The sequence below is a fragment of the Mustela erminea genome, chromosome 6, assembly GCF_009829155.1.
Source record: "Mustela erminea isolate mMusErm1 chromosome 6, mMusErm1.Pri, whole genome shotgun sequence".
NCBI lineage: Eukaryota > Metazoa > Chordata > Mammalia > Carnivora > Mustelidae > Mustela > Mustela erminea.
Genome location: NC_045619.1, coordinates 46694129 through 46708941, shown reverse-complemented (window position 1 = coordinate 46708941; position 14813 = coordinate 46694129). Strand labels below are relative to the sequence as shown.

The 14813-nt window shown below is 42.7% G+C and overlaps 1 protein-coding gene across 2 annotated transcripts in view; it reads right to left on the bottom strand.

The window, feature by feature from the left end:
• PTPRB (protein tyrosine phosphatase receptor type B) overlaps nt 1-14813 on the bottom strand; it is a 113155-nt gene that overhangs the window by 34615 nt on the left and 63727 nt on the right. For both annotated transcript variants that reach the window (XM_032347032.1, XM_032347033.1), the window contains 7 exons: nt 11485-11748; nt 10682-10945; nt 9663-9926; nt 7212-7481; nt 3543-3806; nt 1426-1689; nt 420-701 (listed from right to left, as the gene is read on the bottom strand). In XM_032347032.1, the coding sequence (XP_032202923.1) occupies nt 420-701; nt 1426-1689; nt 3543-3806; nt 7212-7481; nt 9663-9926; nt 10682-10945; nt 11485-11748 (1872 nt within the window). The remainder of the gene's footprint in view (nt 1-419; nt 702-1425; nt 1690-3542; nt 3807-7211; nt 7482-9662; nt 9927-10681; nt 10946-11484; nt 11749-14813) is intronic.

Here is a 14813-nt window from a genome sequence, read left to right as displayed (position 1 = left end):
TGTCCCGCCTGATCTTGAAATATTTTATTCTCTACCTAGAATATTCTCCACTTCTTTCCCCATATCTACCTGGTGAATCTTACTCTTTGCTTAGGTTTTGGTTTGGAGACTGCTTCTTCCAGGAAGCTCTCTTGTACTGGGTTAGATGTCCCTACCATGAGTTTCTAGAGAGTCAAATACTTCTTTCCTCACAACTCCCACTGAACCGCAAGCTCCGTGAGGGAAAGATCATTTCTTTATTGTCCACTGTTGTTAATGTTGAAGGAATGAACAAGTCTATGTTGACGGCTGCTTGAATTCACATCTAACCAATCCCAAGTAAAAATGTGGATTTGAGCCACGCCTCACTGGAATAAGATGTCGCAATACCTACTTTCCCTCCCTCTGAGGGGGAACCAAGAGTAGTAAACATGTCGTACTTGTCCTCACGGATCCAAATATCGGTCTGCTATAGGTTTTCCAGGAGTCGCCACTGACAGTCTTGACACTAAATTGATAGGATCTCCCTGGACGAAGACCATATATGATGCGTCCTTCTGATTTCCTGTTGCTATAGGGGTTGAAGACCGTGATTGCGTCTCTGGGGGACCACTGCAGCTCAAAGTCATCGTAGTCTGTCCAGTCCGGTGGCCCCTTCCAGGTGATGGCCAAGGATGTGTTTGTAACATCAGCAAATGACATAAGACTGGGAGGAGTTGGGGCTGTACGTAGGAGAACATGAAAAAAAAATCACATAAACATGTCCATGCCATAACACATGCAGATAAGACAGCTGAGTAATGTCAGACATATGTCAAAGTACTTTGTAAGAAGAGGTACTATGAAAACCTAAACAGAAGCTTCTATCTGTAGTGTTTACTATGCATTAGGTACTCTCCTCAAATGTTTAATGCACATTTTCTTCAGTTTTCATAACCAGAGTTTCCTTACTAGAGTACTGTGGAACAGGAGTGGGCCCTAATGGGTTACAAGTATGTACTGGTTCCATTAGATTTCTGAGGTGTGAGGGCTACAGTCCACTGACAGTTAACATCCAGAAGGCCTTGTTCATTGACCCCAGGGTGGCATTCAGACTAACATTGTCTGCATATGCCCAGGAAATAAAATATTTAGAAAGCACTGCCCATGGCAACACAATGATGATGTATATGATCATCCCTATTTTACAGATAAGAAAACTGAGACTTAGAGATGCTCAGGACATTCCTAGCTTCACATGGGTAAGTGGCAAAGCTAAGGACCTAGATCATATTCCTAGATCTTCTGTGGTATGTTTGCGGTTAAGGTCTGTTTCCTTTATCATAGTGCCTTTCCAAGTTCAGGAGCTAGCACATGGCACACCATTACTGATTTCCCTTTTTCTTACGAAAACTCTAACTCAAATGTGTCCCACCAATACTAGCCTTTGGCAACTGGGTTTTTTACCTGTTCTGCTCTCCCCCGTGAGCTTGTTGCTGAGGTCCCCACTGTGAGTTACCACACACAGTGTGTACTTCCTTCCAGGAACAAGGCCATGGAAACGCCATTCGGTCAGGTCCTTGTCTCTCCAGTTCTCCTTCTTCGTGCCATTGGGGTTATAGAGAATCAGCTCATAAAAGTCAAAGTCCCCGGAGGCGGGACTCCAGCTGAACCAGAGACTGTCTGTCATGTTTCGATTGGATCCTCTGAGGTTACTCACAGAAGCTGGGACTTAAACACAGTGAAAGCCTTTACTAAGAATGAGAGTTAGAAACAAAGGCATTTGGCCTACAGGTGAGGATATGAGTGATGTTGGGAATATAGGTAAGTAGTCCCAACTGTGGAGTCAGATCTGGCCTGTAGTTGAGGGCATAGGTTTAGGGGCATGTGGTCTAGAGCTGTGGTACAAATGAAAAGAAAAAGAACCACCACAGGGGTGCACGGGTGGCTCAGTGGGTGGTTAAGCGTCAGCCTTTCTCTCAGCTCAGGATCCCAGGGTCCTGGGATTGAGGCCCACATTGGACTTCCTGCTCAGTGGGGAGTCTGCTTCTCTCTCTGCCCTTCCCCGGGCTTGTGCGCACTCTCTCTCTCTCAGATAAATAATAAAAATCTTAAAAAAACAAAAACAAAAACAAAACACCGCAGGTGGTGACTTCTGTATGCTTGCCACATGTAGTCTGATAAACATCTAAAATGAGATCTTCAGAAATTATTTATTAAAACTGGTCACACAGTTTATAAATTAGCCTGTGAAAGTCCTGAAAGTGTTCACAGAAGGTGCCAACCCCTTCCAAGCTAGCCCATCTCTCCCAGGCCCCTCCCCCACACCCTCTGGGTGTCTCTGCTTCCCCTCCACCCTCTTGTAGGCTCTCCGTTCTCTCAACTCTTTCCTAGCCAAACTATATCAGTTGAGCCTCACTTGGAAGAAGAGTGCTAACTGTCACGTCTACCACTGTGTAAATTAGTCATGCTGGCACCTGTCCCATGGGTATGTAAGTCTCGTTCTTCTCCAGAGAGTGAAGACTCTTGTCTCTCGATGGAGGAACTTTCAACATTAATGAGCAGAGAAGGGAAGGTGTGCAGAGGGCAGATGGCCCTGGAAGTGGTAACACGGAGGCAATTCTACTCAGGCTCTAGGCCGATCTGGATCTGTTGCTCATTTTCATTCCCTTCCCCAAACACACTGAGATCTTCTGTTGGGCGCCTGGGATGCGTTCTCACACGGCTCCCCTCACCTGCAGGGCTCAGCTGAAATGCTTTCTCTGTCGAAAGTACTATCTTGTCCTGTCAAGTCTCTCTGTCATGCATGTTGTTTTTTTCTTTCTTAGACTTGAGGGTGTTCCCAAGTCATCTTCCGTAAAAATCTGCTGTCTGTCCCCTCTCCCCTGTGCCCATTCCCCCACCCCAGTCCCACGCTTATGTGGGCTCAGTGGGTCAGGGGCCTCATTAGCACCGTTCACGGTCATTGTCCAGCAGTGAGCCCCGCATGGCACAGAAAGCACTCAAAAACTATCATGAGATATCAAAAAAAAAAAAATAACCGAATAGAAAGATAAGACAATGAACTCAAATTATGGGAAAAGAGTCAATTCCATTTCTTACTGGCAGCCCAGAGAGCTCTCTCTCTCTCTCTCTCTCCTTTTCCTGCAATTCTTTGTGTTCAGTTCATGCTGTGCTGTGTCATGAAGCACTCATAGATTGGTCCTTTCCACAGTGGACCTTCTCCAGACCTGCCCTCTGCTCCATGAGTGTGGAAGTTTCCCAAGGGGAACAGTTTGAATGGAGCCACAATGGGCTACAACCCTCTTGTGGTGGTTAGCTGGCACATAGAGGAGCCAGATTCATTTTTCCACCAAACCCTATGAAGTCTACAAGTGGTGGCAACAGAGCAGAAACCGGGGCCAAAGCTATTCTGGTACAGAATCAAAGATTGGTTTAGGGTCAAAAAGCCTGAAGATCACCAAGTTCATATAGAACTAGACCATGTATAGAATAGGAAACGAAGGACACATCACAGAAAAGCCAGTGAATACTGAGACAATTTCTCCGCTCTACATTCCTGCTTGGTTGGATCCGGGCCTTACCTGTTCGACCGAATATGAAAGATTCATTAGACAGCTCCCCACTGTGAGTTACGATCACCATTTTGTACATTCGGCCTTGCAGCAAGTTCTGGAAAGAGAAGCTCTGGACTTGTGGGTCAACCTGAGCTCTCTCCTGAAGCGTTCGGTCTGGGTTGTACAGAAAGATATTGTACCCGTTGAGCTCCCCTTCTGAGGTGGTCCAGCTGAAGGACAGGTGTCTGGTGGAGTTCTCTGTGATCCTCAGGTTGGTGACAGCAGCAGGGACTGCAAAAGTTGAGCCAGACAGTGAGACTGACTTTCGGCATGCCCCCAACACAGCCCAGGCCCGAGGATAGCAGGGACACACTACAGAGCAGCCCAAAACACACTGTCTCTGCCTTCAGAAAATATCAACTTCATGGAGACCCCAAAACAAAGAAGACTGAATTTTGTGCATGACTGATGCTGAAACTGTTAACGAAAAAACCAAAATCAAAACAAACAAACAAACAAAAACCCCCCAAACAAAGAGAGAGAACAAAGAAAAACCAGTAAAGGGAAATGATCTTCAAAAACATTTTTTGGGTCTGAAATAAATGTTAATCTGACTTGTGTGACTCAATGTTTTCCTAACACTAAGAGCTAGATCAGAAATTTAAAACAAAACAAAACAAAACACACATCTCTGAATGCCATCTAAAAGCTAAAGAATGGCCCACGCAGGTGAGGGCAGCAGGGAGGGAAGAGAAGTGGGAGAGAAAGAGAAAGTGGGCCGAAGGAGATTCAATTCAGGGGTCGAGGAAAGAGAAGCAAGAGAAAAACCAAAGTCATTAAAAAAAAAAAAAAGAAAAAAAAGAAAAAAAAAGAAAAAGATCGACTTTGGCATTCAATGACCCTCTCGGCCTTCAGTGGCACCCGTTGGCAAAGTAATCAAGAGCCCTCAGAAGTGACCAGCTACCCAACTGTTTGCACAGGGGCTGCCTGATACCGCAGAAGTCTTGGGCTATCAGTGGGAACAGAACTGGACACCTGCCTTGGTCTCTCCTGGGTTCTCCTCCTTCTGCTCCAAACACTTCCTCTTTTGCTTTCTCCTTAAAAGCTGCTCTTTCCCATCACTCCAACCTTTGTCCTCTGCACGTTCCGTAACACAAGCTGAGCACCCAATTTCTTTTGCTTCATGGATTGCTATGGTCTGAATGTTTATGTCCCTTCCACCCCCGAATCATATGTTGAAACCTAACCCCCAAGGGGATGGTACTGGGGATGTGGCCACGGGGAGGTGGTTATGTCATGAGGGTGAAGCCCTCATGAATGGGGGTAGTGCCCTTATAGAAGAGACACCGGAGAGCTCTCATGTCCTTCTACCATGTGAGGACACCGCAAGAAGATGCCAACCATGAACCAGGAAATGGGCCCCCAATGGACCCTGAATCTGCTGGTGACTTGATCTTGGACTTCCAGCCTCCAGACCCATGGGAAATACAAGTTTGTTGTTTAAGCCACCCAGTTTATGGTATTATTTCTTATTGCAGCCTAAACAGACTAAGACATGGATTTAACTGGAATTTTTGCCCAAATATTTATCTTCAGCTCACTCTTCTGAGCTTGGGCCATATTTTCAATTACCTGTGATCATCCCTTGCTGTAAGTCATCCAGACATCTCAAACTCAGTATGCAACTAAACCCTGTCCATTCCTCCTGACACAGCCTCCTCCTACTTCTCTTATCTCAATTAATGGCATCATCTTCTACCAGATACCCCAGGGGGCCATTCCGGAATCTTCTGTTCTTCCTTCCGTACTCTACTCAGATACCAAGTGCCATCTTATCTCACGTAGAAATAGTTCTTGACTAAACCTACAATTCTTCAACAGGGCCCCTGTGGTGGTTTAGCTTTTGACCCTTATCATTTCTATAACTGCAATCATTTTATGACCCCAACTACCTTTCTGATCACATCCCCCTACTTTGTTCTTGCTCTGCTCCAGCTATACTGGTCTCTTTACCGGTCCAACAGGCCAGACACATTCTTGCTTGAGTCTCTGCCTCACTGTTTGCTCTGCATGGGGATGTTCTTCCCCCAAATACTGGTATATCCCTTTCTCCCTTTTCCGTTCAGTTATCACCTTCTCGACAACACCTCTGAGGACTGTACTATCCAAAATCGTAAGCCTCTAACACTTGCTACCCCACTTTCCTGATTTAATTTTCTCTTTGGTATTCACTAACTTACTACACTCTTGACTTATTTATTGTGTTTGTTGCCTTTCTTTCCTACTAGAATATGAGCTTCATGACCATCAGGCTTTATTTTCCTCACTTCTGTGTATCCAGCATTTAGAAAGGCGCCTAGCACATAGTAGGTGCTCAGTGACAAATGATTTAATGAGTGAGTCTCTTCTCCATTCAATCTATTCCCCATGGCCATCTGATTTACCTTTTTTAAGGTACAAATTTTATTTCAAAACACTCCCTCTCTGGCTGAAAAACCTCGTATGGTCTCCTCACAGCTTATAAGGAAAAATAAATTCCCGAGGAAGGTGTGCCAGGCACTCTCTAACCTGGCTTCATTCTGCTCCCCCGGCCTCACTTCTCCTTCATGCCACCCTCACTTCATCCACCCGTGGCTCCTCACTGGTCCTTCTCACACCTCCCAGTCTTGCCAAAGGACAGGATCTCTGCACTGGGTTTCTTTCTACCTCTCTTCACGTGCAGAATTGTTTCATCTTTCAGGATAGTACTGAAAGGTCCATTTTTATGAAGACCTCCCAATTCCACCCAACTTCCACGTTCTTCTTGATGTTGGATATTCCTTTCTTCTATATAGTCCTTATCACAATGTAGCGTCACCCTTAGTCTGTGTGTCTGTCTCCCCCACCAGTCAGCCAGCTCTTCCAGGACAAAGCATGCCAAGTTCATCTTCATGTTTCTGTCAGCATCACCCCCCTCCCTTTCAGATGGAGCTCCTTAATGAGTAAGCCATCAGACCAGGGTTGTTGTCTGAATAACGACCCCCAGAGATGTCCATGTCCTAATCCCCAGAACCTGGGAATATGTTACCTTATGTGGCAAAGGGGACCTTATAGATGTGATTAAGGTAAGTATCTCCAGGCAGGGAGCTTAGGCTGGATTGTCCGGGTGGTGACCAATGTAATCACGAGAGTCCTGAAAAGATGGAAGAGGGAAGCAGAAGAGTAGAGAAAGAGATATGGCGACATACACAGAGGTTGGAATGATGCTATTGCTGGAAGGGGGTGTGAGCCAAGGAATGTGAGTGGCCTCTGGAGCCTGAAAAGGGCAAGGAGAGGATCTCCCCCTGAAGTATCTAGGAGAAGCACAGTCCTGCTGATACCTGAAGCCTCGATTTCAGCCCCATAGGACTCCCTTTCAGTTTCTGACCTCCAGAACTCTAAGAAAATAAACTGGTGTTGTTTGAAGTCACTAGGTCGGTGGTAACTTATCACAATGGCAGTAGGTTTTAATAATACATCTAAATTGGAGTGGGGTAGGCTGGAGCCCCCATGAAGAGGCTGACTGATGCGGAAGTGATAAATCACAGTGAACATCCCCATCGTGTCAAGAAATAGCTGTCCTCTCTCCGTGTGGCTTCATCCCTTTGACCCTGCGGCTCTGAAGGAATAGCACCCAGGGATGGGATCCGGGGCGAAGCGATGGGCTGTGCAGATTACCTGTGCGGCCCTCAGTCTGGGCTTCCTTGCTGAAGAGCCCTCCACTGACAGTCAAGATCTGTATCTTATATTTCTTTCCTGGCGTTAGGTCTTCAAATTTGTGCTGCTTGGCGGCAGCTGGCTCTGATGTGTTACTCAGAAGGATCCCCTTGTCGTTTAGAAGCAGGATCTCGTATCTTTCTGCCACGCCGGCAGCTTTTTGCCAGCTTACTGTTAAGGAATGACTGCTGTATGCATTGTCTGCAATTATTCCTTGGACAGACGCTGGGACTGCAAAGGAAGAAGAGAAGCGAGGGCTATTAGGTTCTGTCACTTAGGCTAAGCCAACTGAGAACGCAGGTGAGAAAAACTTTAAATCAGCGGCAGAGAAAAGAGGTTGCCACCATTTCACTCATGTCCCATGGACACTTTCCACGTGCCCTTATGAGACAGTATTTCTTGGCCTAGATTATCTGTACACCTGCTTTGAGTCTCTATTTTTTTCCCCTCTGAATTTAGACAGGCTCTTGAAGTCAAACAAGTAGAAAAATTAGTGAAAGTGACTCTGATAAATATGCAAAGTGATTCAGATGTATGTATCTAGAAAGTGGAAGATGCTGAACAAATTTACATTCAGTGAATATCGTTTGGATGGTGGAATTATGTTTAGACTTTCGTTCCCAAGATTAACTCAAGTCAAACCTTTCAGCCTTGACCTAAGCAGTAGTATATCATAAATTTTTTTACTATGGCTCCTGATGGGAAAGGTAAAGTAGTATTATTTTTAGTAAGATTTTCTGTCCTAGGCTCATATTTTTTTCTCATTCTACATAATCTTAGGAGATCTCATTCACTCCCATGGTTTGAATTGTTACCCATATGGTGACGACTCCCAAATTTAAACTTGCAGTTCAGATCTCTCTTCTATTTTTGCAAATGACATCTCTCCCTGCATGTTCCATCCAGTTCCTAAGAGGCCCAAATTGGACTCCTCAGCTCCCTCCTCATATCTCCTTATTGTCCTTTGTTCCTCTTGGCGCAAGTCAGAAACGTGGGTTGTCCCTCTTATACTACACATAATCAACATGGGTCTTGTAATTTCTACATCCTACAACTTCTATCTCTTTGATCTATACACTTCTCTCCCTTCTCTGTCCACTACCACTCCCCTAGGACTACATCATCCCTCACTACATGATTGACCAGGGCCCTTCCTTCCTCACCTCCCACACTATATCTGCATATTCTCATGGCAGCCCCAAGCAGATGGCCCTTCAATGGCTCTCCGTAATTCTAAACACCTTAGCAAGGCATACGAGGCCCTTCATGATTTGGTCCATCTACTTCCTTGGCCATACGGCTCATCTTTACTCTAGCACACCACACAGTGTGTAGGTCCTCAGTGTGCCGTGCTTTCTCTCACCTTCAGGCCTTTGTTTTTTCTGCGGGAGCCAAGTCAACACCCATGTCACCAGGATGACTTCTTAGTGTCTATTTAAATGCTACTTTTCCCTGAAACCCTGTCGTGGCTCTTCATGTTTGCTCCTAACACACCCCATTATTACTTTTATTTTAGAAGTTATCGTGTTGTAATTGTCTTTTTATTTCCCTGTCTCTTTAACTAGACTATAAGCTTCTTGAGGTTGGGGGCTCTATTTTGCCACTGAATTCCCATTTTCTAGCATAGTGCTTGGTATATGGTTGGAGAGATACATATATGAAATAGATACACAGGAGGGGACAGGACAGAAGCCCAGGCCCACGGCTAAATGAGTGGTTATAGGACAGAATGCATCTGATAAGTATTCTACCGCAGTAGAGAAGGCAAAAGGTTTGGAGCCAAACAAACCTAGATTTGAGTTATAGCTCTTGATCTTAAAACATTATTGATAATGTTTTATAAGTGGGCCTTACTTTCCTCATCTATAAGATGGAAATAAAGCTCTCTATCTTCTAATGTGACTGGAGATCATTTTTAAATGCCTGGCAGTTAGAAGGTGCTTTTAGCTTATTCGTGTTTTAAAAGTAGTATATTATTGGTAATATTAATATAAAGAGGCACATTATTCCTTCATTTGTTACTTATTCTTGTAACAAATGAAGTAAATGGCATAAGTGTTCATTTTTTTAAAAAATTTGCGAAGGGTAAATTTTACAGAAAATAGTAACTATTTAAATGTAAATAGTTAATGTAAATAGTTACAGAAGTCTATGTGTTAAAACTAAAGTTTCTACATCGTTTAGCAAGTATGACAATTTATGCAAGTGATATGGCCCTTCAGGACCTTTCATTTGTTCTGAAGATCTCTATTACGAAAGAAAAATGCAAAAAGAAACTATGAAAAGGGCTCTTGAAACTACACTGAATTATGGCTTTGACTTCGGATGTTTTTGACTTGTGAATAGCTAAGTCAGTCCATCTGCTGTCCTGTTGTGGAAAACAGTTTGGCTCTTCTCCAGGTGGGCACTCACCTGTCCGCCCCACTGCGTCTACCTGGTTCTTCAGGGAGCCGCTGACTGAGGCGATCACGACCTGGTACTGTTCCCCAGCCTCCAGCCTGTGGAATGTGTGCTCCGAGACGTGTTTGGAGACTGTCTGAGACTCAACCTTTTGATTCTGCCTGAACGCTGACACTGTGTAGGAATCGATGTCTCCCCCACCAGGAGTCCAGTTGACTGTCAGGCTATCTGTCGCCCCATTGGGAGAGACGTGAATATTTCTGACAGCGCTTGGAACTAAAAAGGAAAATAGATTGAAAAGTCATCACTTAAAGAATGAACTATGAAAATTCTCAACCAAAATTTGTCACGCTTCTTATATTTCGGCATGTACTAAAAGAATTCACTTTCATATATTGATACCATTTTTCTCGGACTTTTCTGCTTGAATTTGACTGGGGAAATTTAGAGGGACATCGAAGTCAGCAAGTGGAAATGAAGGATGCCGGTAGTAGAGCGAGGGGCTGGTTAGATTGCCTTGGTCCAAGTCTTGGTTTACTCATTTACTAGCTGGGGGACTACAGGCAAATTACTTACTCTCCATCAGTTTCAGTTTCTTCATCAGAAAAATGGCAGTTTTGGTAATAGTGACAGGCCACAGAGTTGTGAGGATTGAATAAAATGTCCACGTAAAGCACTTTGCTGTGGGTTTAGTTCATGGTCAACAAATGTTAATGGTCATAACAACACTCCTAACAGAGTTCCAAAGAAACCCAACCAACAGAGTTATTTTTATTTAATCTGTGAGCCTCACAAGCACCAGCTAGTCACATTAGTCCAATGCTATTTCTCTGAAAGCTTTTTTCTTTTACCCTACATAGTACTTTACTTTTGTTAATCCAGCTTGGACAACATCACGGTCACCATCAAGATAACCTCACTTCTTGCCATCTCCCTTTTACCCTGTTATCTTCAACCCAAACGCCTGGCTACCCAACATGCGAAATTCACCAGCACATCTACTCAAGTTCAAGAGCCACATTTCAAATTACCTGTGAAGCCCTCAATGAAGGCTGACTGCTGTACCTCTCCACTGACGGTCAAGACAAGAATTTTATACTGGCGCCCTGGCGTCAGGGAGGTGAATCGATATTCAGTTGCAGTATTTACAAGGTGAAAAGGAGGAAATACTTTCATATCGTTGAAGAGCAGCTGGATCTCATATTGGTCGACATCCCCATCAGCTCGTGACCAAGTCACCAGAAGGTCCTCAGTGCTCCTATTCCGCAACGTTAGATCCCTAACGGGCTCTGGGACTGGGGAGGAATATGGCAAGACACTTCAGGAAAGTGACTGATCAAAGTTTACCTACACAGTAATTTATGAATCACATTCAAGGAACTGGCAAACATCTCTCTTCCCCAAATAAACCACTTGAACTACTTCATGCATAATTAAATGAGAAAAATTGGAAGCAACTATTAAAATTTTAATTTTTTCCTGACATAAATCTTCTATGCCAAGCGATGGTAGGATATAATTATAAAACGAATTATGACCTCAATCATAAGATAAAACAAGATATCTAGAACTTTAAATGCCACAGTGCAGGAGGACCGGGAAGAAAAATGGGACAATTGGCCTTCTTGCTTCCCGACTGTGCTTGCTTTTATCTACCCAATAAATATTCTGCAATTATAGGCCATGGCTTGGCTGACTGATACTAGCTCCAAGTGAGAGTGGGAATGCAATTCACTGCTCAGGAAGCAGAGAGAATTCAAGGTTCAGATATTTTATTTACTCGATGACCTTCAAGTCCCAACAAACCATCAGATTTTACAAGCTTTCCACTTACTTGTTCTTCCATTCCCTTGTTCACTGGCTTCATATTGTCCACTTCTTGTACTAACAGTGACGCTGTACAACCGTCCAGGGACTAACTTAACAAACACACACTCGTTTTCACTCTTCGGGATGCTTTTGGTTTGAACAAAGTTGTTTTTGTTTTTAATGGTGACTTCATAGTGATCAAAGTCTCCAGTAGCATGCACCCAGGATACCTTTAAATAGTCACTCCTGGCTGAGTTACTAATACTGACTCCCTGGACCTTGTCAGGCACTGAAAAAAAAAAGAACAGAGAACAGGTGAAGATGTAGTGTGTCTAAGGGAGTAATTGATCACAGATGACAACCTGGGATAGTGAAGGTAAGTGAGAAGATTTTTTCCATGGGCATTTAAAAGAAAAGTTTTAGACCTTTAGATCACACATTTCCAGAGGGGAAAGACTGTTACACTACTTGGAGTGATTAAATGGATCTTTTAACAGAGCCCAAGAAATGAATTCTAATCCTGTTTTTTGCATACATGCAAAATGTCACGTACAAGATGGAAATTAAATATAACTGTTGATTAATGTGAATTGATGGTGATGATATTAATTCCAACATACCTTAGTGACTCAAGACATGATAAAAAGTTACCAAGAAGAGTATAAACAATCCAAAAGAAAATTGGAAGAAGAGGAAACACGTAGTTAGTACACGAAGAGATGTCTAACATCATTGGTGATCAAGGAAATGCAAGTCAAGACCATAGCAAAATACCATTTTATAACCATATGGTCGGCAAAATTTAAAAACCTGACAAGACCAAGTATGAGACAGGATGCCTGGCCATAGGAGAGAAGATGAATGGACCATATATACACAGTGAGATTACATAGCAGTCATAATTTCTTTTTAACTCAAAATGCAAAAATATGGATTTTTGCATTTAACATCAAAACACAAAATATAAGTGAATCTTATCAATATAACATTAAGTGAAAAACAAAGTCTTAAGAGAGTACATACTGCATAAAATAACCTTTAAAAATAATGTTAGAACAACTAAAATTTTTTAAACCTGTAATTTTAGGACTATATAAATACTAAAACCATGCAAGGTGAAAGGCAAGAAGAGAGATGAAACTAGGAGCCAAGATGATGGCTACCTTGGGATGAATCGGTGGGGTGGGAACTGCATGATTTGATACAGATTACTGTCAAGGTTCTAGCTTTTATTTTTTATTTTTTTAACATCTTAATTTAATTTTATTTTTTCAGTGTTCCAAGTTTCATTGTTTATGCACCACATCCATTGCTCCATGCAATACGTGCCCTCCATAATACCCACTACCAGGCATAATACTCCATAGTATATATGGACCACATCTTTATCCATTCATCTGCTGAAGGGCATCTTGGTTCTTTCCACAGTTTGGTGACTGTGGCCACTGCTGCTATGAACATTGGGGTACATATGGCTCTTCTTTTCACTACATCAGTATCTTTGGGGTAAATACCCAGTAGTGGAATTGCAGGGTCATAGGGAACCTCTATTTTTAATTTCTTAAGGAATCTCCACACTGTTTTCCAAAGTGCCTGCACCAACTTGCATTCCCACCAACAGTGTAAGAGGGTTCCCCTTTCTCCACATCCTCTCCAACACACGTTGTTTACTGTCTTGTTAATTCTGGCCATTCTGACTGGTGTAAGGTGGTATCTCAATGTGGTTTTGATTTGAATCTCCCGGATGGCTAATGATGATGAACATTTTTTCATGTGTCTGTTAGCCATTTGTATGTCTTCTTTGGAGAAGTGTCTGTTCATGTCTTCTGCCCATTTTTTGACGTGATTTTCTGTTTCGTGTGTGTTGAGTTTGAGGAGTTCTTTTTAGATCTTGGATATCAGCCCTTTGTCCGTAGTGTCATTTTCGAATATTCTCTCCCTTTCTTCAGGTTGCCTCTTTGTTATGTTGACTCTTTCCTTTGCTGTGCAGAAGTTTTTGATCTTCATGAAGTCCCAAAAGTTTATTTTTGCTTTTGTTTCCTTTGCCTTTGGAGACGTGTTTTGAAAGAAGTTGCTGTGGCCAATATCGAAGAGGTTACTACCTATGTTCTCCTCTAGGATTTTGATAGATTCCTGCCTCATACTGAGGGCTTTCATCCATTTTGAGTTTATCTTTGTACATGGTGTGAGAGAATAGTCGAGTTTCATTCTTCTATACATAGCTATTATTTTGGGTAGTGGTTTCTCATGTGCCTATTAAATTATTAAAATAATTAATTAAGTGCCTAAATTGAATTGGAAGCCTAAAAAATAAATAAAAGTGACAAAACACGGTTTTTTTTTTTAAAAGATTTTATTTATTCATTTGACACAGAGAGATCACAAGTAGGCAGAGAGGCAGGCAGAGAGAGAGAGAGGAGGAAGCAGGCTCCCCGCGGAGCAGAGAACCCGATGCGGGACTCGATCCCAGGACCCTGAGATCATGACCTGAGCCGAAGGCAGCGGCCTAACCCACTGAGCCACCCAGGCACCCCAAAACACGGTTTCTTGAACGAAGAATTATGATTAATCCAATTTTGTGCACCTGAGGTTCCCCCAATAAATATACAAACAAATAAATAATGTGTCCCTGTGTTTTTTCTCTCAATCTATCAATTGATCGATCAATTGGACAAAGCCTGTGTCTAAACTTCTCTTCCACTTTCCTTCAAAGCATGAAATAACTCAGAATTTCAATATTTTGGCATCTAAGCCATATTTCCCAAGATATTTCTTACATCTGCAAGTTGCATTTCATTATCTCTTGTTGGCATACATGTACTGGTTACTTTTTGTATTAGAATATATCTGCCTGCAGAAATGGAGCCAGGACAGGTATGCTTTCTTCAAGATATTCACTGGAACCAATTACAATGTAGCTAGAATTTATTCAACACAGAATAAAGGAAAAGAAATTCTGAAGTCTTTATGCATGGGCTGAGTAAGAAAAGTCAAAGACCCAGGCAATTTATTGAAAACAAAGCAACTATTATAGGAAGAAAAACCAGACTACATACCATGCTAAGTCAATAAGGGGCTCTCCAGGTGGAACTGGAGGTAATTTGTGAGACCTGCCTTGCTGCACGATGAGATGATGTGATACAGAATTAGAAATATTGATATTTTCACCGAAAACATAGAACAAAAGCATTAGGAAGGGAAAAGGGCTTTGACACAATCAGCTAAAATCAACAAGACAGCATCTCAGACACAACTCTATAGTTAAACTGATATCGGGGGCAATGGATTGTCTTGATTAGTCATGCGTCAAATCCAAGTTCATGCTGGTAAAGAGTCAAGAAGGTGCTTTGAATA